Source organism: Furipterus horrens, unplaced genomic scaffold, assembly GCF_987537825.1.
Source record: "Furipterus horrens unplaced genomic scaffold, mFurHor1.1.pri manual_scaffold_10, whole genome shotgun sequence".
NCBI lineage: Eukaryota > Metazoa > Chordata > Mammalia > Chiroptera > Furipteridae > Furipterus > Furipterus horrens.
This window is the reverse complement of record NW_028327180.1, coordinates 44682075-44709437: the sequence shown is the minus strand read 5'-3', so window position 1 is coordinate 44709437 and position 27363 is coordinate 44682075. Positions and strand designations below refer to the sequence as shown.

The 27363-nt window shown below is 50.5% G+C and overlaps 2 protein-coding genes across 3 annotated transcripts; one reads left to right on the top strand and one right to left on the bottom strand.

Annotated features, from left to right (window-relative positions):
- The first annotated feature begins 580 nt into the window (after positions 1–580).
- NANOS3 (nanos C2HC-type zinc finger 3) lies at positions 581–4877 on the top strand. Of its 2 annotated transcripts, none has more exons than XM_090289727.1 (2): positions 581–2633; positions 4617–4877. In XM_090289727.1, the coding sequence occupies exons 1-2, from the start codon at positions 2162–2164 to the stop codon at positions 4793–4795; spliced, it is 651 nt and encodes a 216-aa protein (XP_090145853.1). In that variant the 5' UTR covers positions 581–2161; the 3' UTR covers positions 4796–4877. The 2 variants fall into 2 exon arrangements, with proteins under 2 accessions (XP_090145853.1, XP_090145854.1); XM_090289728.1 differs by having other exon boundaries at positions 4549–4685.
- A 1754-nt stretch (positions 4878–6631) lies between these two features.
- BRME1 (break repair meiotic recombinase recruitment factor 1) lies at positions 6632–26633 on the bottom strand. Its single transcript, XM_090288842.1, has 8 exons — positions 26586–26633; positions 22564–22738; positions 17527–17608; positions 17183–17287; positions 12778–14058; positions 9743–9828; positions 7718–7810; positions 6632–7329 (listed from the first exon to the last, which is right to left on the bottom strand). Exons 1-8 carry the CDS (start codon positions 26614–26616, stop codon positions 7179–7181), a joined length of 2004 nt encoding a protein of 667 aa, XP_090144968.1. The 5' UTR covers positions 26617–26633; the 3' UTR covers positions 6632–7178.
- Between the last annotated feature and the right edge of the window lie 730 nt (positions 26634–27363).

The window sequence follows — 27363 nt, the reverse complement described above, 5'->3', positions numbered from 1 at the left end:
TGGACCTATGGGTGGGCCTGGCAGCGGCCCCAGTGTGGGTCCTGAATTTGCAACATGTAGATTCAGATGGACTCAAGGGGTTGTGATTCATAAGCAATCCTGCCCAGGAACACGGGGAGGCTCACAGAAGGTATACATTGTATTAAAATGACTTGTTTATATCTCTGTTGCATGATGCCCCCCTCCCCTCCAACTCAGAACAACAGGCAGCCAGACACATCTGGGGGCCCCTTGAAGTGGTGCCTTCTGGCCTCAGTCTCCCAAACTGACAAATGGGCTATATTTGCATCCTCCAGGCCCCTTCTGAGGGTGATTTGAGTAAAACCCAGCGCCCAGTGTTGCTACATCCAGTTAACGAAGGCCAGGTAAATACCCGCTGTCACAACTATTTGTATTAACTTTGTGCTTTTCCAGGTCCTGGAGCACACAGCGGACACCTACTGTTTGCTGACTTAATGAGTCAGTAGGTCCCTCTCTCCTGCCCTCCCTCCCTCACCTCTCCGGCTCCCTGCTCTTCACCCTCCCCCACCCCCAAGAAGTTGCCAAGGGCTTGGGGGAACATTCAACCTGTCGGTGAGTTTGGGCAGCTCAGGCAAACCATCGACCGTTGAGTGGACCCCGAGGCCTGGAACTGCCGTCCACCCATTGCGACCCCCCACTTTCCAGATATACAGATATGGGGGTCCCGGTCCTACCTGAGCACATCCCCTCCTTTAGGCCACAGCGAAGGTCACAATCAACATTCATTTTTGTCGGTGGGTTGTGACAACAGAGACCAGACTCACCGAGGGATGAATGTCACTGTGGCTGGGTCGCACACAGCCTGAGGGGAGTGGGCTGGGGGACAAGACCCACCATGGGTTCTCCCCAAATTTCTCAGCCTGTACCTCACCCTGACCCCAGCCTCTCACCGCTTGAGGAGGGCTGGTGTCTGGGATCCTGGTGGACACAGCTGGATTTGGGGAAGAAAACCTGGAGGGTTGGGGAGGCTAGGCAGCTGAAAAACCTTTCTAAAAGGGAGTGATGAGCTCTGCTCCCGAGGATCCATAAGTGTTTCTTGAATGAATGAATACATGAAAGGGGTGGATGGGGTCGGTAGGCAGTGTAGCCCCCCTTCTCTGTGTCCAAGTCCTGGGCTCAACTTTCTCACCCTCCTTGCACGGACCCTCCATTACCCATCTAGCATCTTGGTGCTGGCTGATCCTGCCACCTGCATGTCTGTGCCCTACCTGGGTGACTCCTGGGCACACTCCACCCTCCTGAGACAGAGGTCTCATTTGAGGGAAGGAGGATCAAGGCTCTGGTGAGTGTTGGGAGTGTCCGCTCATTAGTCCAACCTGTGCCTCTGCTCTCCCCAAACTCCCCGTCTCACCTTACCACCCCAGGGGCATAACAGGCTGCCTCACCAGCACCTAGCTTTGGGGGATTCAGTAACTGGGTGGGGAAGGCAAGCTTTTGTGTTAAGTCTTTGTGAATAGCCCTACAGGCAGGTGGCTTCATACCTCAGTTTGTTCATCCATTAAGTGGGGAATTGAGACAATGGGTGTGAAAGCGCCCTGAGGGAGACCAGAGCTGGGGGCCTTGGTCCCGTGAGCCAGGTACCATCCCCCTTCCAGGGCTGTCTGGAGAATCAGCAGCTCCCATTCTCCCCAAAAGGCCCAGGGGCACCTGGCCCTTCCCCCAGCCCAAGGGAAGGAAGGAAGCAGTTACTAAGTTACAGGTCACATCAATGCCTGTCTTGAGGGTGGGTCTTCCACCATCCCCAAAATCCTGTGGGGCAGGGTGGCAGGCCTCCTCCAATGAGGGGTGGGGGGTAGCCCTTCCAGTGCCCCCTGGGTGGGGTGTGTGGCTCCAAGTTGCAGGTGCTCCTTGCAGATTGTGTCCTGTCATTCCCCCTTTCCCCACTCAGTGACCATACATCTCTTTGGCAGGTGCATTTACAGGAAGGGCAGCAAGCCCCCCTGTGACAATAAGAAATCTCCCACAGCCTGTTCCTCCCCCTCCACAACCCCTTGGAGGTATAAGGAGGGAACTGACAGCCCAGACTCCTAGGCTCCAGAGGGGGAAAGGGAGGGGCAGGGAGGAAGGAGAGAAGGACAAGCTGGGCGCAGGCAGGGTTTCTTCTCTCTCTGCCCCTCTGCCTGGCACACGGTACCCAGCCATGGGGACCTTCAACCTGTGGACAGATTACCTGGGTTTAGCACATCTGGTGGGGGCTCTGCGTGGGGAACAAGAGCCTGAGACCAGGCTGGACTCCCAGCCAGAACCAGTGCCAGCACCGGCGGATCAGAGGTCCAGCCCAGGATCCTCACCAGCTCCGGAACGCCTGTGCTCTTTCTGTAAACACAACGGCGAGTCCCGAGCCATCTACCAGTCCCACATGCTCAAGGACGAGGCAGGTCGGGTGCTGTGCCCCATCCTTCGAGATTATGTGTGCCCCCAGTGCGGTGCCACTCGAGACCGTGCCCACACCCGCCGCTTCTGCCCACTCACCGGCCAAGGCTACACCTCTGTCTACAGCTACATCACCCGCAACTCCGCAGGCAAGAAGTTGACCCGGCCTGACAAAGCGAGGACACAGGATTCTGGTCACCGCCGAGGAGGAGCAGCAGCAGAAGCAGGAGCCAGTGCAGGTGGCTGGGGAAATTTGCTGTGGAGGGGGGGCCTTCTTCCTTTAAGTGAAATTAACCCAAGTTCCTACTTCACAGGGTTGGAGGGAGAAAGTCTGTGTAGAAACCTTAGAACAGTATTCTAGAAGTATTTAACAATGTGGGTAAACTGGGGCTTGACTTTGGGGTCTTGGGCAAGAAATTCTCCCTTTTTGGGCCCTTGGGGAAAATGCCATCCTTTTCCAGGCACAGGTGACCTGGAAGGGAAGCCATAGGGACTAGCCAGCGATGGGGTCTGGGGACAAGTACAGCAGGGTTTGACACTGCTTGGCACTGAGGAGCTGTGGGGCCTGAGAGGAGTTGCTCAGACTCTCTGAACCCTACCCAGCTTCCTTATTTTGTTACTCACATGCCAATAGTTTGTGTGCCGTTCTGTGCAAAGTGCTGGCCTGGGCCAGTGGTGGACAAGGTAGATGAAAAGAAGCAATTAAAACACAGGGTGGTGGCGCTGAATAGGGAAGTCCAGAGAAAATACGTGATCCAGATGAGGGGGTTCAGGAGGGCTTCCTAGAGGAAGTGACTTTAGGAAGCCTAATTCAGTTTGGTGGGAAGTTGGAAATATGGCCCAGGCGTTGGGGCTTATTCTGGAACTTGGGGATGAAGTGTGTGTGCTTGTATATTGGAGATGTCAGAGATTTTGGGACAGCCAAGGGGCCTATAGGGCCTTGTAGGTCATTTTAAAGAATTTGAACTTGAGCACTAGAGAGCCACAGAAGAGGCAAGAGTGTGTTAGACCATGACAATGGATCTGAGAGTGTTGGAAGAGGCTGATTCTCCAGGCAGAGGTGTCCCAGGTAGATTGGAGGGAATGGCCCAGCACTCAGGGAAATGTCAGATTGGAGGGTAGCCCCATGAGTTTGCTGTGTGGGGAGCAGCCCAGGAGAGTATTTGGGGGTGCAGCTTAGGAGAGATCTGTAGCTGGAGCGTCCCTCGGGTCTAAACATGCTCTGCTCACCTGCATGGCCCACCATGTGAGGCCACACTGATCTTACTCATCAGATGTGGGTTTTGATTCTGCAGGTTTGGTTTGGGTAAAGCCTGAGTACCTGCATTTCTAACCAGCTCCATATGAACTGGCTGTGCTTCTAGGCCACAGACCATGCAGGCTTTGAATAGTTGGGCTTAAATGGCAGCAGTTATCATTATAGACGAAAAAGACCTCGGTTCCTGTGGGGTCTTAAAGAACAAATCCATTTTAGGGGCCTTATGGGGCAGTCAGCAAACAGAGGAGGGGGGTCTGATGGGGGCTGTATTGCTGTCTGTTTGGGTACTGTGTGTGGGTACCGCCTCCCCAACAGATTGTGAGCTCCCACCCTACCCACCCCCGCACTCTCCAATCCCCCCACCCCCCGCAGCTGCGAAGTGAATATTTGTTAAGAGTGAGAGACTGCCTCCAGAAGACAGTATCCCTGTGAGGGTAGGTGACGTCCCACTTGGAGACGCAGGAAACTGAGGATACACATAGAGAGGATGGCATCAAAATTCTTTTTCTCCTTAATTCTGAGAGAGCAGGAAAATTCACCTCCCAGGGTATATGGAGTGAAAAGGTGAGGGAGGGCTGCCTGAGGCAGGCCTGAGTGGTAACACTCTAGGTATCACAAATTCGGGGTTCCAGGAGCCCTGTGGCCACGAGGGGGCAGCACTGCAGGCCGGAGTTGGAGTTTTTGTACTTTCGGTCAGGTTCTAAGTCTCACCTGGGGTTTGCCCCGGACCAAGAATGTGCCTTGAGTGCTATGACCACAAGCAGCCTCCGGGTGGCGCCAGAGCCACGGCAGCCCTGCAGGGTGAACTGGTTGGTACTTTGGCAATAAGAATCCCCGCCTATTACTATTTTTCTCCTCGCCCCCTGCCCCCACTCCGCTCCGCTTTTAAAACCCAGGTTCCAAAGGTGCCGGGAAGTTCTCTGGATCTTCGCCCTCTTCTTGCTGCCCCTCCACTTCCGTCTAGGAGGCAGGCACGGGGAGGACATCGGAGATGCTGCCTTCGCCTGGCCTGGGGACCCTGACTCCTTGAATGCTGGATTTCCGAGATGCATGTGGCGAGGACCCTCCTCTGAACCTTTCTCCCAGCCTGGGGCCTTGAGAGAGGGAGCAGGATCTGGAATCGCTGCCAAAAGAGTCCTGTGAGGAAGGAGGTGGTCCAGGGACACCCGTGCCCTCTCCCCAACATGGAGCACCCAGTCAGCGCTCAATAAATGCTGTGAATGGATCCCTGGTCAGATGAGGCTGGTCTTGAGACGCGGTGGCTGGAACAGCTTTGGAGGGGCCGGGGCACTTCTTCTCCCCTGGCTGTGTGAGCCCGCACACGTTACACTGGTCCCCACATTCCCAACTGCTGTTTGGATCTCCATTCATCCTGGGATGCTGGGGTGAGCTGAGAAATGGGAGTGGGCCCCACAGGGTGGCTGTGGGGCTTTCAGGGGTCACCTCTTTCCTGGCACTTCTGGGCACAACCTCTGCTGCCAGGTTAGCACATTAGGCACTTTTCTCTGACGTCTGTTGTTTTCAAACTCCCTTTCAGCCACCCCTCACATATCAACATGCCAAATAGATGGAATCCCCGACACTGGGAGTAGGGGCCTGATTTAAGGGGGTAAGTAGGTAGACAATTAGACCAAGTCTCTCCCCACATTGTCCTCACTGAGGACCTCAGTGAATGCATACATTGCACCACAATGTCCCAGCAACTTGGGGTCATGGTGTCATGTGCCAGGCCTTTCTGGGGTGGGGGGGCAAGGAATAGGACTGTATCTTGCAAGGGGGTCAGCCAGCCCAGGCCTTGCCCAGGGGCACTATGCAGGCGATTTGGGTCTGCTTGGGTAAGAGTGGGAGGGAGATACAGAGCCCTCCCCACCCAGAGACTGTGATCTGGTTTCCTGGGGGGCTGTACTCAGAGGAACTCCCACCCGTGTCTGTCTCCTCCATCACCAGCGCTTGTCTCCCTGGCCTCCAGGGAGCAGCAGGTGGCAAGTGTCCATCCACATTCCTTCTCTAAGCCAAGGGCTGGCTTCCATTCCCCAGCCCACATGGTCTCTCTCTCAGGGTTGGGTGGAGGCAGGATGGACTTTGCAGGTCCCCTCTGCCCTTGAACTGGAACCTGAGGCCACCCAGGAGGAAAGCCAGGGATGGCAGCCTGCTCTTGAAGACAGTGTGCTGTCCAGGCTTGGAGAGGGGAGAGGACAAAGAAGACAGAGGGGCAGCCCCCAAAATCTTCAAATTGAGTTGGGGACACAACATCCCAGCCACTGACAGCTGCTGCAACCTGCTAAGGACATAAGCCGGAGCTGCTGGGGCTTGAACCCAGGGGGATGGATGAACCAGCATGTCCTAAAGGGGTCAAGGAAAGAGAGGCGTCAGGGGACCATGATCTGACTTGCTTCCCCCCCCCCCCCCGCATGGGGTCTACCAGGGTGTAAGAAGGCAATGGGAAGGGTGCTCTTGCCAGGGCCCTAGGAGTTTGGCTGTGGAAGCCATAGGCAGAGTCACTAATAAAGGAGTGGGTTTGATCCACCTGGTGGTGACCAATTTAAGAGAAGTATCTTTCTGTGAAATGGGTTTGATGACAGCACCTGAGCCTGCTCCTGATGCCACCATGGGGGCTGTGATCACGCTTGGGTGGGACCAAGTGTGCAGTGGCTGCCCTTGACCTCCTGTCAGAATCAGTAACAACCCCAGGATGGCCTCCTTCCAGGCTGGGGCTTCAAAGCAGTTTGTTGCACAGAGAACAGACAGGGCCACTGAGTGCTGAAAAGAACTCTCCAGTGGGCTCACAACCTCATAGATGCTGGTGTGTATGAATGGTGTGAGTGCCACACACTTGGGAACTTGTGGGGACCACCTGACCTGTGTCCCAGCAGTAGACCTATTTGCCTTCGTAGGGAGGATGGGAAGTGAAAGAAGGAGGTAGTTAGGGAGATTTGTGCGCAGAACATCAAGGAACCCCAATGCTTCAACCCCCAAACAACAGGTCCTGGGGCCATTTATTAATGGTCTTCCCAAAATAAATAAAATAGAAATCCAGAGACAAACATCCTACCAACAAAGAAACAAATTCTGAACCTGCCATAACTTCATCCAAGGCGCCAAAATTTGCAAACTCAGATAAACATCTGGGTGGCTCTGGGCCCTTCTACTGGGGCCCACCCCACCTCTACCTCCCTCCACAGCCTCAGCCTCTAAAGGAACAGGTTCCATCCCCACACAGGCCCCAGAGGGAGGCTGACTCCAGTGGGGTCTTTAGGATTTCCCAGGGGACAATGACTTCCAGGTGGGTTGAAAGGTAGATTCTGGGGCCCACTTGGACCCACTGGAGCATCTTGGGGATAACAAAACACCAGGAGCAACACTGCAGACTGCAGACTTTCTAGGGTGTGCTGAGAGATTGTGGCCAGCTTTTTGGCAGGAACATCAGGCACTTCACAGAGTCAGGGTTTGAACAAACCATACACAAGTCCATGGGAGGGGTAGGCACCGCACACACGGTCCCCCAGCTTCCCCATTTGGAAGCCATCTACATATCCTTCCAGGACTGCTCCCCTCGAGGGAGAGTCCCAGCCCCCTTTAATGTGTAGGGCATGCGGGCCTTCCCTGCAGGCTTTGCCTTCCTGTAGTTGAGACGCTTGAACGCTTCCAGGTCCCGGTGGGCACTCATGATCAGCCGGCTGCAAGAAAATGCTAGCATTGACTGTGAGCCAGAGCAGGATGCACCGCGCACTCCTGCTCGCACATGCTCGCACACTCATGCACACTCACAGGTCACACACTCTCACAGGCACATTCACACACACATGCACAATCAATCAACCTGTTACAGAGCAGACTGACTATCCCAGCCCCTCTCCAGGACCTAACAATTCAATAAAGGATGGGTCTATGATATAACAAGTGAGGGCTAGGAGTGATACTTTCTAGAGGCTGCTTGCTGGGTGGCCTGGGACACTGGGGGGGGGGGGCTCCTTGCTCCCCTTCTGGTTCCCCCCAGTCCCATCCTCCCTGGCTCTCCCGCTGCCTGTCCTGTCCATCCCCTGTGGATCCAAAACCAGCTCTTACTTCAGGTTGGAGAGCTCAACAATGAGGCCACGCACAGTATCTGTTGCATCCTCCATCCTCGTGGCTTCACAGGGCTTGATTCCCTTGTGGGTACTGGAGGGAAAGGAAGACAAGAGGCCTGACCTCAGCAGACAGCTCCACCAAAACCATGCTGGGGGGCTTTTGGTGGGCCTTCAGCTGTCTGCTTTTCCAGGTATTAAGCAACATGGGCAGAACTCTGATGGCCAACGCAGCTGAATCGACTGCCCAAAAAACACCCAGAATTCAGCCCCTTCTTCCCACCACCACTGCCCCTGGGGAGCTGTTGCTACAAGCTCCTTGGACCCCCAGCTCCTGCCCCTACAGCTTGTCTCCAGTGCAGCATGGAGTGGAGGGCTGTGGAAATTGAAACCTGGCTTACTGAGCCACCTGCTGGCACCTCCAGACCCCATCTCCTCCCCTCCTCGTCCCCCTTTGCCCTGTTCCAGCTACACATAATTCCTGGCCTGCCCCCAGCACCTCTTTGGGCTCTGGAATGTTCTTTCCCAAATGTCTCCTGATGATTGAGTTAAATTTTTAACCCCTTCCCCACTGTCCTTCTCTCCCTAACACTCTGCCATCTGATTTGTCTCTCTCGCCCTGCCCGCACCGCCCAGCACACACTAGATCACGGCCTCATTTCGCATCCTGTTCCCACGCTGCCTGCCCCCGGCACAGAGCAGCTCCTAGAAGAGCCGGCACTGTACGGTGTGAGCACTGGAAGGGGTGGATGTGCCACAGCACCCGCTGTATCTAACATGTGTGGCCTGTGGGTGCTGGCAGAGCGTGGTCCTCTGGGCCTCTCTGGTCAACAGCTCTCCATAAAGCCTACCATACCCTGGGCTTGACAGAACCTCCCCAGCTGTCACAACAGAATCTCTGGTTCTGCTCCACCTGCCTCAGTCACCCAAGATGGCTGGCTGACCTGGGCCTTAGCTTCTTCTGTGTCTTACTCACCATGAGCCATTGACCCCAGGACCTGCCCTGGGAGTCTTCCAGATGTCCATGTGGGGTTGCATTGGCCCAGTGAGGCATCAGATTCAGACATGATTATCCCTCCTCTTTGCTCAAACAATAGGGGGGCTATTTTAGCTAAACTGCCTCGTCCTTGTGTAGGAAGTGTGTGTGTGTGTGTGTGTGTGTACAAGTGGCACAACAGGTACTAGTGCAAGGGAAGAATGTAAAAACACTTTACCTCATACCTCAAGGAGGAGGAGGAGGGGCAACAGAAAAGCTCCCCAAGGGCTGCACCCCTGGCCCCTCCTCCACACTTGCTAGACAGAAACAGAAACTTTACCATAAATAATTGATAAGGCGCACCACCTCTGCAGAGGTATCAGGAAAGGATGGGTGCCCAGTGCTTGCCCCTGGCAGGGCTGGGAGAAAGACAGGAGAGAGGTGATGGACTGTGGGAGGCTCTGGGGTAAGGAGAGAGGACACCATGCTGCCCTCCCCCCACACACACTCCTCGGGTGGAGGGACAGTGCACCTGGTGGCCTGCAGGAAGAGAAAGTGGCCTGTTCTGGGGCACAGAGCCAAGTGGGAAGTGAAGACTCAGGACAGCTCAGAGACCCTGGAGGTCCCACTCTGTGCCCAACCTGGGACCACCCAAGGCGCACCAGGCCAATGGTTCTTAGCCATTTCACTCTGAGGAAACTCAGGGAAAGTTCTGGACCTTCTCTCCAGAAAAAAGCACACACTGAATTCAAGCAACCCGCGGAACCAGGGGCACCAGCCCAGGGCTCCTGGGGAGAGACGTTTCTTTGGGTGCAGACGGCTGGTCGCCAGTTCTCCACCTGCGGGGAGCCACCACTTACTGGATTGAAGGAAGAAGCCCAGTGTGGGAGAGCTGGGGCCCCCTTGTGCCCATCATCAGCAAAATGGAAATACCCAGGGTTGGGGAGAGAGAGCACGAGAGCTCCAGTGCCAGAAAAGCAGGGACACTCCTCCTCCGAAGGAAGGACTCGCACCAAGCAAGGGTTCTGGGTGGCCTCCCATCTGGCCTACCTTGGCTGGGCCTTGGTGAGGGAGCCTCCATCAGTACCTAGGCTGGTGCCAGGCCAGCAAGGGCCCTCCACACTCCCTGTAGGAAACTGAAAAGAGAGAACACATGGAACAGTCTAGCTGGGTGAGCCCTGCACAGGGAAAGAAAGAAAAGTCATACGTGGAGTGTCTCCCTTTCCCTGGCCATGCCTGGAACACCGAGGCTGGAACTCCTGCAGAGGAAAAGTGATGGCTAGACCTGGGTGTCACCAGCCTTGACTGCTCTTGCCCTCCCCCATCAGAAAGAGAACAGACAGGGTAATCACTGGGCCTGCACCTTCCTCCAGGCTGATCTCTGCCCAGGGTGGCTCCATCCACACATTCTCTCTTCCTGGCAGCTGAGGTACACCGCTGTAGCCTGCATATCCCATGGTATCTAGAAGACGCCTTCGGGTGGTGACTATATTAAGGTGTGCGATGGTGTCAAGGGGAAAGAGGCTGGCCACTTGTTTTGTCAGGGAAAGATTTTGCAAATATAATGCAAAGGGAAAATTCATAATAGGGTAGAGAGCCAGATAACCCCGAGAAGTGCAAGTCTCTAAATGTCAACAGTGGCTCAATTTTTATGGAAAATGTCAGGCTCAATCACGGAGGTGACATATGTCCCTCTGAAAGAGGAAAAGAGGCTGAGGTGGGGTGGCCTACCAAGGGCCCCCTCTAAGGAGACCAAAGTCCTGGGGTTGGAAAGGGGCCTGTTCTAGGGATGTCCTCTCCCCTGATGGGGGTAGGGGACAGGGTGACAGGTTGAGCTACACTAGCAAAGAGGTGCCTGAACCACAAGGAATACTGCCCAGCGCTTCTCACCTGGGGACATTTTTTGTTGTCACAACTGGGGGTAAAGATACTACTGGCATCTGGTGGATGGAGGCCAGAGATGCTGCTCAACATCCTACAGTGCACAGGACAGTCCCCACCAGATGCCAGCGGTGCCAGTTGGGATCTCTGCTGTGGACAATACAGTGTCTCCCGGCATCTGGCTACTTCGTGTAGGCAACTGATTTAAAATACAATTCAATGTCCCATAGTCATCAAATTGACTGCACTGTTCTTGGCCATGAGGAATATTCTCCTACTGTGTAACTGCTAGTCATAACATGTCAGGGTCACAGCTGTAGGCCCCTGAGACCTTGGAACCAGCTTTTTAAATGATGCTCCTTAAACAGTATACAGAGGCTCCTCCAGTTCTGGGGTATCATGTCCCAAGAGAGCTGTTTGGAGAAGAAAATGCCAGATTTCCTGTGAGGGGACCTGGGTTTGAAACTGGTTTGTCACTGCTATGTAACTTCTGTGAGTCTGAGTGGCTTCCTCTGAAATGGTGCTCATGGCTGTGACCAGTAGGGCTGAGGACTGGTCAGGGGGAGGCAGGGCTGCTGTTCTCCATCCATCTGTGCTCTGTTCCCAAGTGTCCCCGCCCACTTGGCGTTCCTGCCAAGGGCCACCCAGAATCTTCCATGGGAATCTGCTTGTGCCTGGGTCACCCTGGCTTGTTCAGGAACGCCCAATATCAAAACAAAACTCATCTGGGCGTTGGCAGCCTTGTCAAGGCAGAGCCTACTCCCCTGGAGGACCTGTCAGGTCTGGCCACTGGGCTGTCTGCCCAGGTGCCCTGCACTGTGGATTCCCTGGTGTTTTCCAAGTGCAAGGAGCTGGTAGCCTGTCCAAAAGGGCTCACTCTTTTGCCTGCTGGATGCCACCAAATGTCCCAACTGCTTCCCCAGCCTTCTCCCTTAGCCAATGCCCAAGAGGCCAGAGACTAGAAGTAACTTAGACAGCCTTATGCTCAGAATGGGGAGTTTGCATTGTTCAAAAAATGAGGCTCCAATTCTAAAATTTCAGCTGGTCCCAACACCTGAAAGCCTACTTATCCAGGCAATCGTGTTCTAACCCTGCACGGTGACCTACTTTCCATGATCTCGCTCATCTGGTGATCATTCAACAGGTGGCACGAGGAGACAGGGCCCGCATGGGGAGGGGAGGGCTGGGTCTGAAATCACTTCACAGGTGAACATTGTGGAAGGCCAAAGGTATCCCCCACAGCTGTCCCCTGGGAAGGCAGTGCAGTGGAGACCCACATTTGCTCACCTAGCCATGTCACTCCACACTCAGAATAGCTGCCTTCAGCTAGGCACCAGATGAAATCCTGTTGCTTGTATTTTGGAGCTGTCACATGAAGACTCTTTAAGTTCCAAAATGAGAGGGTACAAAAATGCTCACTCTGGGAAAGGCATGTGGGAACAGTGCTACCAAAACCCTCAGGGGCAGGGATCACGCCTGATGTTTTCATGCCTGGCATGAGCAGGCTCTCAACAAGCATGTATTAAATACATTTTTGAAAAAACATCTCAACAGGGATGGCTGAAAAAAACATGCCAACGTTTGTCAAGGGAGTTGGGCTCCACATTCTGGGATGGAGGCACAGCTGCAGAATCAGGCTGACCTGGGCACAGACCCAGCTTCCTCCTCTCCTGGCTATGTCACCTCTGGCAGGTGCCCAACCTCCTTCACCCTCTCTTCCTCACCCAGTGGGTGGAAAGAGAACTGAGAACCACCTACCTCCCAGAGCAACATGCAAAGCACTTAGCCCAGGCTCAGGTGTGTCACCAGCCAGGGCCATGAGCTTCCCCTGGGAGCGAGGCCAAAGCAAGGCTGCCACCTGCCCTGACAGGTGGATGCCTTGGCTGGCAGAGGCTCATTGGGCAGCTTTCCTGCTGCCTGTCAGGCGGGCAGGTCCCTGAAGGAAGCAAAGTTTCTACAAATTCCAGCACAAAAACAAAATTCCATGCATATATTTGGGACAAGTCCCTCATGGAAAGGCAGGTCTTCCCTTTCTGGAAAATCACAGACTCCAACCCACTGAAGCTGCAACTCAGATTCCTGTACTTGTCCACCATATAAACAGACCACCACAAGCCCCATCTTCACCCACCACTGGCGGTTTGGGTAAGGGCCTGTGGACAATGGCATGGGATGAGCTGGCTATAACTTAAGGTCACTCTTACCTGCTCAGGTGGGGCTTCAGAGTTGGTGGCTTCCAGGGCATCCTGTAATTGGCTGTCTGGCAGGAAGTCAAGTTCCATGGGTGGGGACCCCCGCAACATGGCCTGGTCTGCAGAGTCAGGACGGGGCTTGGGCTGGCCTGCTGGGCCTGTGGGGGCATCTGGGCTGCCCTGGTGGGCCCTGGCATCCGGGGAAGGACCGCCCACTGCTTTACTGTGCAATGATGGAGCAGAGACTCCAAGGGACAGACCGAGCCCCCCAAGGCCTTGTTCATAGCTCTGTCTACCTAACTTGGCTGCCTTTTCATCCAAGGGCTGTGAGAGCAAAGGCAGAGCACACCTGTCTCCCAGCCCTTCTTGATCCGGGCCTGTCTGATCAACAACTGGGCCCATTTCTGAGGCTACAAAACTGGAATCTCTAGCATGTATTGTGGGCTTTTGGATCCCATAAGCCAGAGCCAGGGAGGCTGCAGGGCACCCTAGGACATCACGAGGGGATTCAGCTTCCCACCCTGCCTCCCCTCTGCCTCCTGTGGTCTCCCCCATGGGAGGTGTGCCTCTGAGCAAGGCCCCACTATGGCCTCCATCAGAGGCCTTCCCACCAGGAGAGGCAGGTGGCCTGGTGTTAGCCTTCCCTCCTGGCTCAGCCATCTCCAGAGCCCTCTGTTCTGGCTTTGTGGGGTCTGTGGTCACATCTGTGATGACAATAACCCTAAGGGGAGGGTGTCTTGGGCTGCTACAGCTCCCTTCTGCTTCCCTGCCAACCCTGCTGAGAGTCTGCATGGGGTCAGGGGGGGTCAGGGCTGCAGATCCAGGCTCTGAGCCATGAGTGGGCATGTCCAGGACGCTCTCTCCTTTCTCCTGGTCAGCCCCTGCTCTCCCTTGGGCACCTTTCTTCAGTGGCGCTCCTTGGTCTGGCTCCTGCTTTTCAGCACCGCTGCTTGGTAGATGCCCTTTCTGGCTGTGATCACCTGGAATCCCACCTGTCTCTCTGCCTCTGCCACCTGGAAAATTGGTTCCTTGCTCCAATAGGTAGTTCTGACTGGCCCTCTCTGAGGCCAAGGGCACCATCCCCCATTCTGGAGAAACGTCACTGGAGACCTCAGACTGAGAATTCCCCCTGCTGGACACAGGTGTTGCAGGGTTTTGGACCCTGTGCTCGGAGTAGGTGCCATCTGCCTGGGTCTGGTCTCCTGGCTCCCTGTCCTCCCAGACAGTGAGCCTGGGGTGCTCTTCCCATGACTGGCTTCCTGCCTGTTGGGCATTGGGGTCTGGCTGTACTTCCTGTGTAGAGAGAAAGACTCAGCTTCAGGCCTTCAATAATCAAACACTTTGAAGATTTTTCTAGTTGTTATTGCCCTCGTACAAAGACTCAGATGCTGTGCAGATGCCAGAAGGGGTCAGTACAGTGGTCCTCCCTTATCCATGAGGGGTACGTTCCAAGACCCCCAATGGATGCCTGAAACTGCAGATAGTACTGAACCTTAAATATGCTGTTTTTTTCCTATAACACATACTTATGATAAAGTTTAATTTTTAAGCACAGTAAGAGATTAATAGTAATTAATAAAATAGGACAATTATAACAATATATTGTAATGAAAGTTACGTGACTGGCTTTGGGGCCATTGCTGAGTAAAATAAGGGTTACTTGAATACAAGCACTGTGATACCACAATAATCAATCTGACAACTGAATCAGCTACTACGTGACTGATGGAGGGTGGAGCCACTGTACAAAAGACAGTTCACATCCCAGGCAGGACTGCGTGAGATTTCATCACACCACTCAGAATGGCATGCAACTTAAAACTTATGAATTGTTTATTTCTGGAATTTTCTGTTTCATATTTTTAGACAGTGGTTGACCATAGGTAACTAAAACCATGGAGAGTGCAACCTTGGGTAAGTAGGGGCCTACTGTACTAGTAAAGCGCAGAGCTGTGCCAGGGGTTGTAGGGGGAACTGGAAGCACAGGAATCCTTCCTTCCAACAGCTCCTTCTCCCCACCAGCACCAGGCATGTGGAGATCAGGGATATAAATATCAAGGGGGTCTGTGGATCACACCAGTGTCAATTGCCTGGACTGTCAATGAACTATACTTATATAAGATGTTACCAGTGGGGGAAACTAGTGGAGGAAACACCAGGACCTGTCTGTGATGCTTTCTTTTTAAATTGTGGTATGATGCACACAATGTAAGATTCACCACCTTAACCATTTATAAGTGCACAGTTCAGGGCATTAAGTACATTCACACTGTTATGCAACCATTACCATCACCTGTCCCCAGAACTTCACTTTGTACCACTGAACCTCTATTCCCATTAAATACTAAGTCCCCCTCCCCTCTCCCTCCAGCCCCTCATTATCCCCATATTACTGTCTTTATGAGTTTGACTAATCTAGGGGCCTCATGTAAGCGGAATTGTATGGTATTTTGTTGCTTCGAGACTGGCTTGTTTCATTAGCATACCGTCCCCTAGGTCCATCCATGCTACAGCAGTATATTCTTCCTTTGTAAGGTTGAATAATATTCCATTGTGTGGATATGCCACATTTTGTTTATCCATTCACCCATCAATGGACACCTGGGTTCACTCTGTTTTTATAACTTCCCATAAGTCTCTAATTAGTTCAAGGTAAAATGTTTAAAAAGAGTGAGGGAAATGAAGAGTCCCTAAGGGAGGGGGATGAGTTGAGGTGGAAGAGAGTACAAGGGGGATAAATGGTAATGAGAAAAAATACAATAAAAAATAAACTTTTTAAAAAAATCCCTAAATGTGGTGGGAGATGACCAGCGCAGGCTGAGAGGATTGTTCCAGCTAGCACACAGAGGGAGCACCACCCTTAGGCAGATGGCAGCCCGATCCTTCCAGGCGCTCAGGCCTAAACCTGTGGCGTCACTGCAGCCCAGACCTCCCCTGGCTCTAGATGCATGTATCTGACATTTCTGCCGGGCATTGCATGGTCACGTCCAATGTGACACAACCAACACCAGCTCCTAAGCATCCCCTCAGAGCCTCCCTGTCTCAACTAGCAGCAACTCCATCCTTTAAGCTATTTATTTAGGCCCCAAACAATGGAGTCAACCCAACATCTCCCTTCCCTTCCTTTCACACCCACGCTATCAGGTCTCCCTTCAAATTGGACTGCAAAGAAACTCAATACCTAGGGACTAAGGTTTGCATCCATGGGTGCCTATAAACAGCAGGTGCTCTTTTATACAGTTATCAGCACTGAGGGGGAGGCACCTCCTCCACAATTACCTCCCTGCACCTTAGGGCCAGCCTTTCTAGGGGGCTCTGCACTGCAAATGTCAGACCAGTGAAGGTCGCAGTGTGTCAATACTGCTTCAGTTTAGTCACCAGCAACCAGCCTGCTGAGTTACATGCAGCCTTTTCTGCACCGACGGCAAAGCTATCACCCATCCTTTGCTTTAATTTATACTTTTGGTAAGATCATTGTACATTCTTGTGCAGTTGTGAGAAATAAAATGAAAAGATCCCTTGTGCTCCTTACCCAGTTTGCCCCAATACTAACACCTTACATAGTAAAAGTACACTATCACAACCAGGGTGTTGAAATTGATAGTCACCAACCTTATTCAGCTCTCCCATTTGTGTATTAAGTTCTATACGGCTCTCTCACTGGTGGAGGCTGTGTATCCACCACGACATTTTTGATACTGAAAAGTCGCAACACAAAGATTCCTGGCACTGCCAATCGTAGCCACACTCACCTCTGTCCCGTGTTGTCCACCCTGTCTCCAACCCCCAGCAACCACTAGTCTGCCCAACATGTCTATGATTTTGTCATTTCAATAATGTTCTATAAATGGAATCCTACAGCAAATAACCTTATGGGATTGGCTTTTCCTACTCTGGTGGTTGCCTCTGTCACTAGTTTTTTTTTTTTTTTTTTAATTGCTGAGTTGTGTTCATGGTGTAGTGAGCCTATCATTTGTTTAACCACTCACCTGTTGAAAGATATCAAGGGTGTTCCCAGTTGGGGGTGATTATAAACACAGCTGCTGGGCATGCCCACCACTCACTTTTTTAGGGGCATATGTTACCAGACATTGTCTACCCTAGGGCTCACAGTGCCAAGGACAAGAAAACACACTGTAAGACCCCCCTACCCCAGCCCCAACTTGCATAGCAGCAAAGGGATTCTAAGAAGCAAAGGGATTCAGGGACAGAAGGTGAGCAAGCAGATTCTGGCCTTGAGCACTTTTGGTTTAGGCACAGCTATCCTGAGTGCCTCTCACAGGCCTGTGAGCTGCCTGCATAGCACTGTGCTGAAAATGGAGATGTGAGGAGGTAACCAAGGTTAAACTCAGCTGCCAAAGGTGGGCTAAGAAGCTGCACACCCATGGGGTTCAACCTGTTGATTTTAGACCCTTACCGAGCTAAATGTCCCACTCCTGAGGTCCTCTTCCCTTGCAGCTGCTAGTTTTGTCACTGCTTTCCTGGGTTTTGCGAACTGGGGGACAAACCTCCCAACTGAGTTCTGTGAACCAGATACAACAACAAAGCAGCAATAAATAAAAGGGAGGAATGAGGTCTCACAAAGAAACCAAACAAACAAGCAAATTGGTTTCTTTCCTGTAGTCTCCAACATGGCCTTTGCCCTCCACCCCCTAGTGGAAACCAGTCCCTGTAGGCCATGAGGATGAAGAGAGGCAGGAACTCCAGTGGAAGCGAGGCAGCTTCTTTTTGCACATACGAAAAACTACAAAACAGCCTCACCTGGGAAGGAGGACAGGCAGTTGGCTCCTTTTCTGGTTGTGCCAGGAGCCTGGAGAGAGCTCCTGCTTCCTTATCCAGGGAGCTGGATGGAGAAGGACAAAACAGAGAAGGTTCTGAAGTCATCCAAAGCTTTCAATGCACCTAGTGGGACAGAGAATGAAGTCCAAAGGCAAAGTAGTGCTCTGAGTCTCCTGGAAGGCAGGCCTGGAGCATCTGCTGAGAGAGGGTGGGGTGGAGGAGGAGAGCAGTGTCCTGGGGAACATTTGACTCCAAGAAAGGTGCTGAGTCCCACATCTAGCATCCAAGCTGCCTGCTGTGGCTGTATTTTACCCATATAATCCCAGGAACTGGCTCCTGAAGTAAGACCAAGAATTCTCATTTGCACTGACATTCTAGCCCCCAAGTTTGCAAATTCTGAGAAAGGGAATTTGTAGATATGGGAAACACTGTCAAACAAACAAACAAACACCAAGATGGTCTTTCATGGGTAAATGAATAAATAAATGGTGGTAAAACCAGACAATGGAATATTATTCAGCACTAAAAAGAAATGCGCTATCAAGACATAGAGGAAACTTAAATGCATATTACTAAGTGAAAGAAGCCAATCTGAAAGGCCATGCACTACATGATTCCAACTACTGTATATGACATCCTGGAAAAGGCAAGCTATGGAGACAGCAAAGAGATCAGTGGTTGCCAGGGTCAGGGGAGAGATAAACAGGCAGAGCACAGGGGATTTTGGGGGCAGTGCAAACACTCTGCATGACACTACAGTGGTGAATACATATCATTATATATTTGTCCAAACAAATAAGATGTACAACACCAAGAGTGTACTCTAAGGTGAACTACGGACTTTGGGTAATGATTTGCCAGTGTAGGTTCCCCTTTGGTTAAAAAAAATAAAAAGTACCGTTCTGGTGAGCAACGGTGATAATGGGAGAGGTAATGAATGTGTGAGGGCAAGGGGTATGGAGAAAATGTCTGTGTCTTCCTCTCAACTTTATTGTAAACCTAAAACTGCCCTAAAAATAAAATCTTTTTTAAAAAAATGGTGAACCTATACTTATATTGAAATAAATGTGGCTATATATAATGTAAAAACAAAAACAAAGGCCAAACTCTGGAACCAAAATTTCATATAATTTCAATTTTGGAAGTGGGACAGGAAAAAGCATGAAGATATTATGCTAATGGGCTTGAATTGGGCCAGGGGAGGTTCCAAAGACAGAATAAGGGTAGATAGATACTGATAGCAAAAGCCTGTTAGAAAATTTTAATTGGGATGGGTTGTTTGGGTGGCTTCTGGGGTACTGACAAGATTTCATTTCTCAACATAAATATGTTAAAACTTCGTTTGCTTTGTTTTTTGTTATATCTCTATGCATGTGGTATTTCTTAATAAAATATATATTTTTTAATGGTGGGAACCTTCTTCTGACTTCTGACTATTCTTATGCACACAGACGGCAAAGCGGGTAGTGGTTGTAACCTCATCAGCCCTGTTGGCCTCTCCAGGAGTAAGGAACACAGTGACACTGTCATGCCTGGGAAAACAGCTTAGGTGTGACATGTGGCCCCTCTCTTCATATCACATGCAGAGCATGGCTGCCTTTAATCCTAAAACTGCATTGACCTGAGATCAGACACATACACACACACCAGAAAAATTTTTATCAGATCACATGCCTTGATATTTTACTCACAAATTTGGCACTCCAATCCATGACGCCTTCTCTGAAGACTTCAGGTAGCAGGACACTTCCTTCTCCTAATTCATGCTAACCCTTTCTACTTTGCTATAGTTACATGTGGTTTAATGCCCTGGAGAGACTAACCTCTTCAGATCTTTCTATTTCCCCACCATGCTTAATTACTTATTTCCTGGGAAAAAAATAAAAAAGAAAGAGAACTGGGGACTTCCAGACAAGATAGAGGCGTAGACAGACATGCTGCATCTCCCTCCACTACTAAGAAGGAATACAACTACCTCAAAACTAGAAACAACCAGAAGTTCCAGAAAAATCAAACTGCATAGAAGTCCAGCAAACGAAGATATAAAGGAGAAATATTCATCCAGACAGGCAGGAGGGGCAGAGCCAGGGTGGAGAGGATGCGGTGTGGGGGTGGTGGCGACGGCAGCAGTGGACAGCCGGCGGAAAGCAGTTACACGTTTTAAAAAGTCGGGAGGGATACGTGGGGAGCGTTCCCAGCTCTTCACAAGACTGTGCAATTCATGGTCCCAGCACCAGGGAAAATCAAGCCTCATTGCTTCTGACTGTGCAAACCAGTGGGGGTTGGGGTGGAGGCAGAAACTGCCGGTCTCTCAGCAGAGTCCGCTTGTTTAAAGGGCCCCCACGGTCCTAGAACGTACACAGACCCACCCACTCTGGGAACGACAGCCAGGGCAGCAGCTAGAGGGGTGCCAGTCCCATACGAAGTGGGAGAAGTGCCTGGAAAAGGGGCGAGTGCTGGGCAAGTGGCATTGTTCCTTCTCAGACCCCTCCCCCACATACAGCCCCACAAAGTGGTGAAACAGGTCACCCTGTACTGACGAATCCCTAAGATTCCGCCTCTTACAATGTCACAGGAGGGACAGCTCTACCTGGGACGCGGAGGCAAACACACACAGGAGACTTCCAGCCAAGATGGAGGCCTAGACTGACAGGCTCAGTCTCCCTCCACAACTAAGAAGGAATACAACTACTGCAAAACCAGAAATAACCAGAAATCCCAGAAAATAAATGGAAGTCCAACGTATGAAGACATAAAGAAGTGGTGCTCATCTGGACAGGTAGGAGGGGCAAAGCTGGGGCGGAGAGGTCAAGCTGTGCTGGCAGCGACAGCAATGGCGATGGCGGCAGGATGGCAGTAAGCACAGACACCCATATTTAAGGGGAGGCGAGAAGCGTCTGGAGAGGACCCCAGCTGCAGACCAGACCCATCAGCTTGTGATTCCAGTGCCAGGGAAGGCAGACCCCCATTGCCTTGGACTGTGAGGGCCAGAGGGGTGGGGACGGAGGAGGAGGCTCCTGATCTCTCAGTGGAGAGTGAACGGCAGGAATCCATCTTGGACCCCCATCCCCACACAGAGCGCCACAGTGTGGTGAGAAGGGTCACCCAGTCGTGACGAGTGCACAGGGCTCTGTCCCCTATAGCGTAGGAGGTGTGACAGCCCCGCCCAGGAAGCAAAGGTAAACACACATGGTCAGGATGGCACAGATCACAATAGAGATCCCAGTGATGCAGCTGACCAAACAGCAAATATCTAATCTAATGGGTCAGCAGATAGGAAATCTTTCTGGGGCATAGTTTAAAGCTTTGGTTATAAAAATGCGTACAGACCTAACAGCAGATCTTAAACAAGATGGGGAAGGAATGAAGGCTAGTCCTGCTGAAATGAACAAAAACACATATGAAACTAGTGGTGAGGGGAAGAAAATCAGGGATCAAATCAACAAATCGGAACATAGGGAAGGAACAAACAGTCAACCAGTGCAGAAAGAGGAAACAAAAAGTGAGGAAAATGAGGAGAGGTTCAGAAACCTATTGGACAGCTATAAGCAGGCCAACAACCGAATCATAGGGCTACCAGAAGGTGAAGAAGAAGAACTAGAAATTGAAAAATTATGTGAAAGAATAATGAAGCAGAACTTCCCTAACTTGGGAAAGGAAATAGATTTACAGGTCCAGGAAGCACAGAGAGTTAAAAAAAAAAACTGGACCCAAAGAGAACCACACCAAGACATATTATAATAAAAATGTCAAAAATTTAGGATAAAGACAGAATCTTAAAAGCATCAAGAGAGAAGAAGAGAATTATGTACAAAGGGGTCCCAATAAGACTATCAGCTGATTTCTCAAAAGAAACTCTGCAGGCAAGAAGGGACTGGCAAGGAATATTCAAAGTAATGAAAAACAAAAACCTACAACCATGATTACTCCATCCAGCGAAGCTGTCATTCAGAATAGAAGGGCAGAGAAAGCACTTCCAGGACCAAGTAAAACTGAAGAAGTTCATCAGATCCAAACCACTGTTCTATGAAATGTTAAAGGGACTTGTTTAGGAGAAAGAGGATCAAAACTATGAACATTAAAATGAAAACTGCATCACAACAACCAACAACAGAAGCTAGGGAACCGAAACAAAGGCAAACTAAGTAGCCAACGAGAGTGGGAAAAGAATTATAGGTATGGGGAACATTTTGGGGGGAAGTTCAGCAGGGAAGGGGGGAAAGGGAGGGAGATGGTACAGGAATTAAGAAGCATAGTAGGAGGGAGTGGAGTAGACAGGAAGATGTTGTGAAGAACTATATGCATAACCAATGGGCATGGACTGGGGGGGGACCACTGTAAGGAGGGGGGGGGTCCCTGGGTGGAGGGGAACAGAAGGAAAAAAATTGGGACAACTGTAACAGCATAATCAATAAAGCATATTAAAAAACAAAAAAAGGGAACTGGGAAACTATAGTAGTTAGGAGCACAGTAGCAAGACAGGGCCAGAACCATAGCCTGCCTTGCACCAGCTCAGTAGCCTTGGACAAGTCATTTGATATCTAGAAGCCTCAGAGTCCTTACCTATTAAATGGGGACAAAAATCTATTTTAAAGTGCCATGAGGATTAAAAGAGCTGATACATGTAAAATGTTTATTAGCATGCTGCCTACCATATAATTATTGTTATTTTCTTTTATGGGTTACTATTTTGCAGACCTACTCCTTCAGTACCCTCTTCCTCAAGAAGGAATATGGGATAAATATGGGTTGGATGAGCAGAAAGGACGAGCTACATTCTAAAACTAAGTGATCTTGAAATTCAAGGTTTTTCTTAGCCATGGTTGTAATATTGACCTTTATCAATAGAGAAGAGAGTCCTGGGGAGGAAAGCATTGAGAAGCACAACTCAAGGCCCCAGCAGGAGGCATGACACTGAATGGGTCATGTTAATCCCCTCCCCTTTGCATCTTGTTCACTGGGTTGCTGTGCTGTCCCCACTGTCAAAACGGAGGTGCTAAAATGTTCTGAGCCACCTACCTGGAGGCCACCTGTCCCGGCTCCTCCCCACTCTGTTCTTCAGAGGGCACAGGTCCTGACCTGCCTTCTGACTCTTCAGGGTGACACAAAGGTTCCAACTCGAAACTGTGGGGTTCCCTGTCAGAGTCTCTGAGTCTTGGGTTCTTTGGGGGTTTCGGTGGACGAATTCCTTCTCCTAGTTTAGAGACAAAGGAAGACAAAGGGGTGGTGGATGCTCAGAGCACACCCTGCTGAGGCTGACAGCCAAACCTGGCCAGGCCACAGCTGCAGAGTGAGCAGGCTTGTTCCACAGATAGGAAATCCCTCCTCTGACACTTGCCTGGAGAGCGAGAGATGGGATGGAGCCTGATCCAGGAGGGACCTAGGAGCTTATGTGGCCACGGGATTCAAAGGCTTTTTACCCATGGACAGGTCATGACTGAGACTGAATCCTGAGGTGGCCTGGCTTGGCTCCAAACCACAGAAGACAACAGGACCCAGCTGACTTTTTCTGGGCAAGTGGTGAGAAGTGTGTACTGGCTCCTTTGGGTCTCAGTGCAAACATCCCTGCAGAGGGGCCATTCCATGATATTTTTACAGACATCCCCTTTCAGGCTCATGCTGTTTTGTTCACTTCAAGGCTTTTCTCAAGTATCGATGTACCAGGTCATTTCTGTCTCACTCACTACAACTTGCTCCATGCAAAGAGGGGCCTCGTCTATACCACACTCTGCTGGGCCTCAAGTGCCTAGAAGCACATCTAGTACAATATTAATGATCAATAAATACTTGGTAGATGACCGAATAAACATGTAGAAAATGCATATCACTTCCCAGGAAAGGGAGATACAACTAAACCACTTACCACTCTAGTTTTCCGTGATGCCTGAAGAATATCCACCCTGGGAAAACTTGCACAGACCCAGTGTCAATAAGTGCTAAGGAAGGGATGTCTCAGCTGCCACTTAGTCCTTTGTATCTCTGCAATACCTTCCTCATCACTGAGAGCAATTTAGAGCCCCAAAGTGCTTATTAACACCCCTTTCAATGAAGGAAACACCCTTACACAGAAATTGCCAATAGGGGCTGGCTTGCGAAGCCTCCTCAAATCTGGCCCCAACTGAATCATTTATTCAATGAAGAATAAGGTTTGACTCTAGTAAGTTCCATGCCAGACACTGTCCTAAGAACTTGGGTGTGTTATGATAAAACTTCAAGGTTGGGTCCTGTTGTTATACCTCTTTTACAGATGAGAAAGCAGAGGCACATGGGGGCCCAGGAATCCAGAATGGGATCCAGGCATCCAACTCCAAAGTCTTCACACTTAAGTGTACATACTTCAGCATTTACTGAGTCCCTACTATGGACCGTGCTTCTGAGCAGGCAGTGAAGACAAAAGGACAAACCAGACCCAGGCCTGATCTTCCTGCAGTTCAGCTCCTTACACACCTTGAAATAAACCCATTGAATAAGCGCCTGCCCACCTTCCCAGTGCCAACTGCTAGGGTCCTCAGCATTCACCCAGCTGTTTGCACTCCACTAGACCACAGCAACTTTCCTGTAATTTTTAACAAATCTGTGAGTTATGGTTCATGTGTGCCCATTCAGAACTATAACCTACTGCTGTGTATTTGATTAGCTCTCTCCATGAGAAGCATTTTTTCTATTTTCCTTGACTTGACCTTGAGGCTGTCTAGGGGAGGAACTAAGTCTACTATACTTTTTGATCTCATCCTTGCCCTGCCTCCCACCCCTCTCTCAGGTGCCCACCCCAGCACTGCACTCAGAGCAAGGCTCCAGTGAGTTTCTTACACAAACATATTCCTACCTGTGGTCTGCCAGAAAACACAAAATACAGCAGCTTCATTTGTTTGGTTTCTTAAGATGCCCAAACACTAGCTTGCTTTGCTAACCCAACAGACATTTATACCAAATAAAAAGCAAAACTATCAACAGAAGTGAACAGCCTTCCATTTCCTTCCTGTGATCTGTCCCCACAGGGCTAATTTAGGAAAAACTAAGGCAAAGCTTTGTTTTCAACACCAAAAGCCAAAAAAGATGTTGGACGGAAAAGGGCTTCTTTCACCATCTGCCAGAATTGTCTTTCTCTCCCCCTGCCTGATCCAAGACACACAGAAACAGCTGTCCTGGGCCAGCCTAGGGGTTCAATGAATTGGGGAGTCCATGGCCGAGAGGCTCCAAATGACTTGCTGTGTGTGGGCCTGGCTGTCCCCAGCTTCCCCCTCCAAGGTCAGAGAAATTCTCGGATCTCCAAGCAGCCTGTTGCTCATCTCTACACAAAATATTTTCAACCTGTTGATAGTTTCTTTTCAGTCCTACATTTTGCAGGAAAAAATGAGTGCTACTCCCTAAGTTCATTAGGCACTAAGTAAACAAGTAATTTCTAAACTTTTAAGGAGTTTGAGATACCCTAGACAATAGACAGGGAAATGGAGCTACGCTATGTAATACTGGGTGTTTTCCTTTTTAAAATTTTATTTTTATTTTTGATAGTGGGGAAGGGAGGGAGAAAGAGTGGGAGAAAAACATCGACTGGTTGCCTTTCACATGTGCCCCGACTGGTGACTGAACCCGAAACCAAGGCCTGTGCCCTGACAAGGAATCGAATGATGCCCAGCCAACTGGGCACCCCTCACCAGCCAGGGGTGTTTTTCTCTATGAATGAGGAAATTCTACACATTTATGGACAATTAAAGATGGTCTCAATACACCACGAAGTGAAAAATGAAGGTTGCATATCAATGTGTGATGATTCTATTTTCCAATAAAAACACTATATTTTTGCATACATAAAAAGATTGGAAGAAGTAGTATACTCAGGTTCATCTCCCGTTTTTTTAATGTTGGACCCTGTGATCCTTGTCCTGTGGTTTTGCTGGATGTTGACATTAAAGGAATCCTGGGGAAGGTACAGAGAAGTCTTAACTATTTTTATAACTTTTGTGGAAGCCCCAAATTATTTCAAAACGAAAAGTCTTTTAAAAGCCTGGAGCCCTGACTGGTGTGGCTCAGTGGATTGAGTGCCGGCCTGCAAACCAAAAGGTTGCAGGTTCAATTCTCAGTCAGGGCACATGCCTGGGTCGCAGCTCAAGTTCTCCAACTGGGGGTGTGCGAGAGGCAACCAATCTATGTATCTCTCACATATTGATGTTTCTCTCCCCATCTTTCTCCCTCCCTTCCCCTCTCTTTAAAAGGTAAAATAAATAAAATCTTAAAAACAAGTCTGGAAAGACAATCATAACAGCAGCATATATTTGTGTACTACTTAAGGTCTCTTCTTGGTGCTTTTCAAATACTAATCCACATCTGAGCTCTAGGGCATCGTTCTCATCCTTGACACTACTGACATTTGAGGCACCATTGACATGTAGGGCTGGATCATTCTGTGCTGTGGGGGCTGTCCTGTGCATTCTGTGATTTTGAGCAGCATCCTGGCCTAGACCCACTAAATGCCAGTACCACCCTTCCCCCACACACCAAGTGGAAAACCAAAAACATCTCTAGAATTGTCAAATATCCTCTGGAGGGCAAATTCCTCCCCCAACCAGGTTGAGAATCACTGTTCTAAAAAAAGGGGGAGGTGCTTTTATTATCCCCTATTTGCAGAAGGCTCAGAGTAAGTCATCTGCCATCATAGAGTGAACAGCAGAGCTGGGAGGAACCCAGGTTTTTGGTTTGGGAGTAAAGCACTTAGCCACCCACCAGATGGCCTTGCAACATGTCAAGCTCTATTCAGGAGTGGTCGCTAAGAGTGGGCCTGCATGGAGGTTGCACCCCTGCCCTGAAGCCTGGGGCCATCCCTCAGCTGTGGACCCCACCAGAGGCTGGAGGAAGCTCCACAAAGCTTTCGCTTTCTACTGTACGCACTCCTCCAGAATTTATACTTTTCTTACTAGCAGGTATTAGATCATTTTTTAAAAGGAGCTTGGTGTGGTCATGTTAGCACCTCTGCAATAAATAAGCCCAAATTCCTCCTAAAGAACAGAAACAGCAATAAGAGATCAACCTGAATGTCCAAATACCTGAAGTCCGAAGCTTCTTCCTCTTACTCATTTTATCCCTCCCTTGAGAAATCTGAAAACGAGCAAAATCACATCATTACAAGCAGTCACTGTTCCCTGGGTACAGACCCCTACCCCCAGACCACGTGGCTGCCCTGAGGGGTCAGTTAGGCCCCAAGAGGACACAGGGTGGGAGTCACAGCAACTTTGGGCCACTGGGTAAGAACTCAAACCTCCTCCATGTTGCAGAGGGCAGAGAGGGAATTGCCCATCTTCTGCCCAGAGTCTGAGCACTCATGGGAGAGGGTGAGCAAGGGGGGGCCTCAGTGGGAAGTCTTGGGGACTCGCTCTAGTTGGAACAGCCTGCGTAAAGCCCCTACCCTCCAGGTTGGGAACTTTCTAGAGACCCCGGAGGGCTTTGGAGGGCACACTGGGGACCCTCAAGGGGTGGGAGGGGGCTTTTCTGGGGGCCCCTTGAGCCTTGAAGGGATAGGAGTTGCCCCAGGGCAATTCCTTCCAGCCTTGAAGGCTGAACAAGCCCAAACTGACCTAAGCCAGAGAAGTTGTTGAGGTCTTTTTGTCCTTATCAGGAACTGGGTAGGTCTGCCCGGAGTTGTTGGGGGACAACTAGGTTAAAATATTTGTGTAAAATATTTTGGAGGAAATGAAAGGTAAGTTGACCCCTCTCAGGAAGCCCCAGGGTCTGGAACTGAAAGCCCAGGAGGCCTGAGGCTCGAGGACTGTGGATTGGCTTCCAGTAACTAGGCCCACACTAACTCTACCACAGCCACAGAAACGT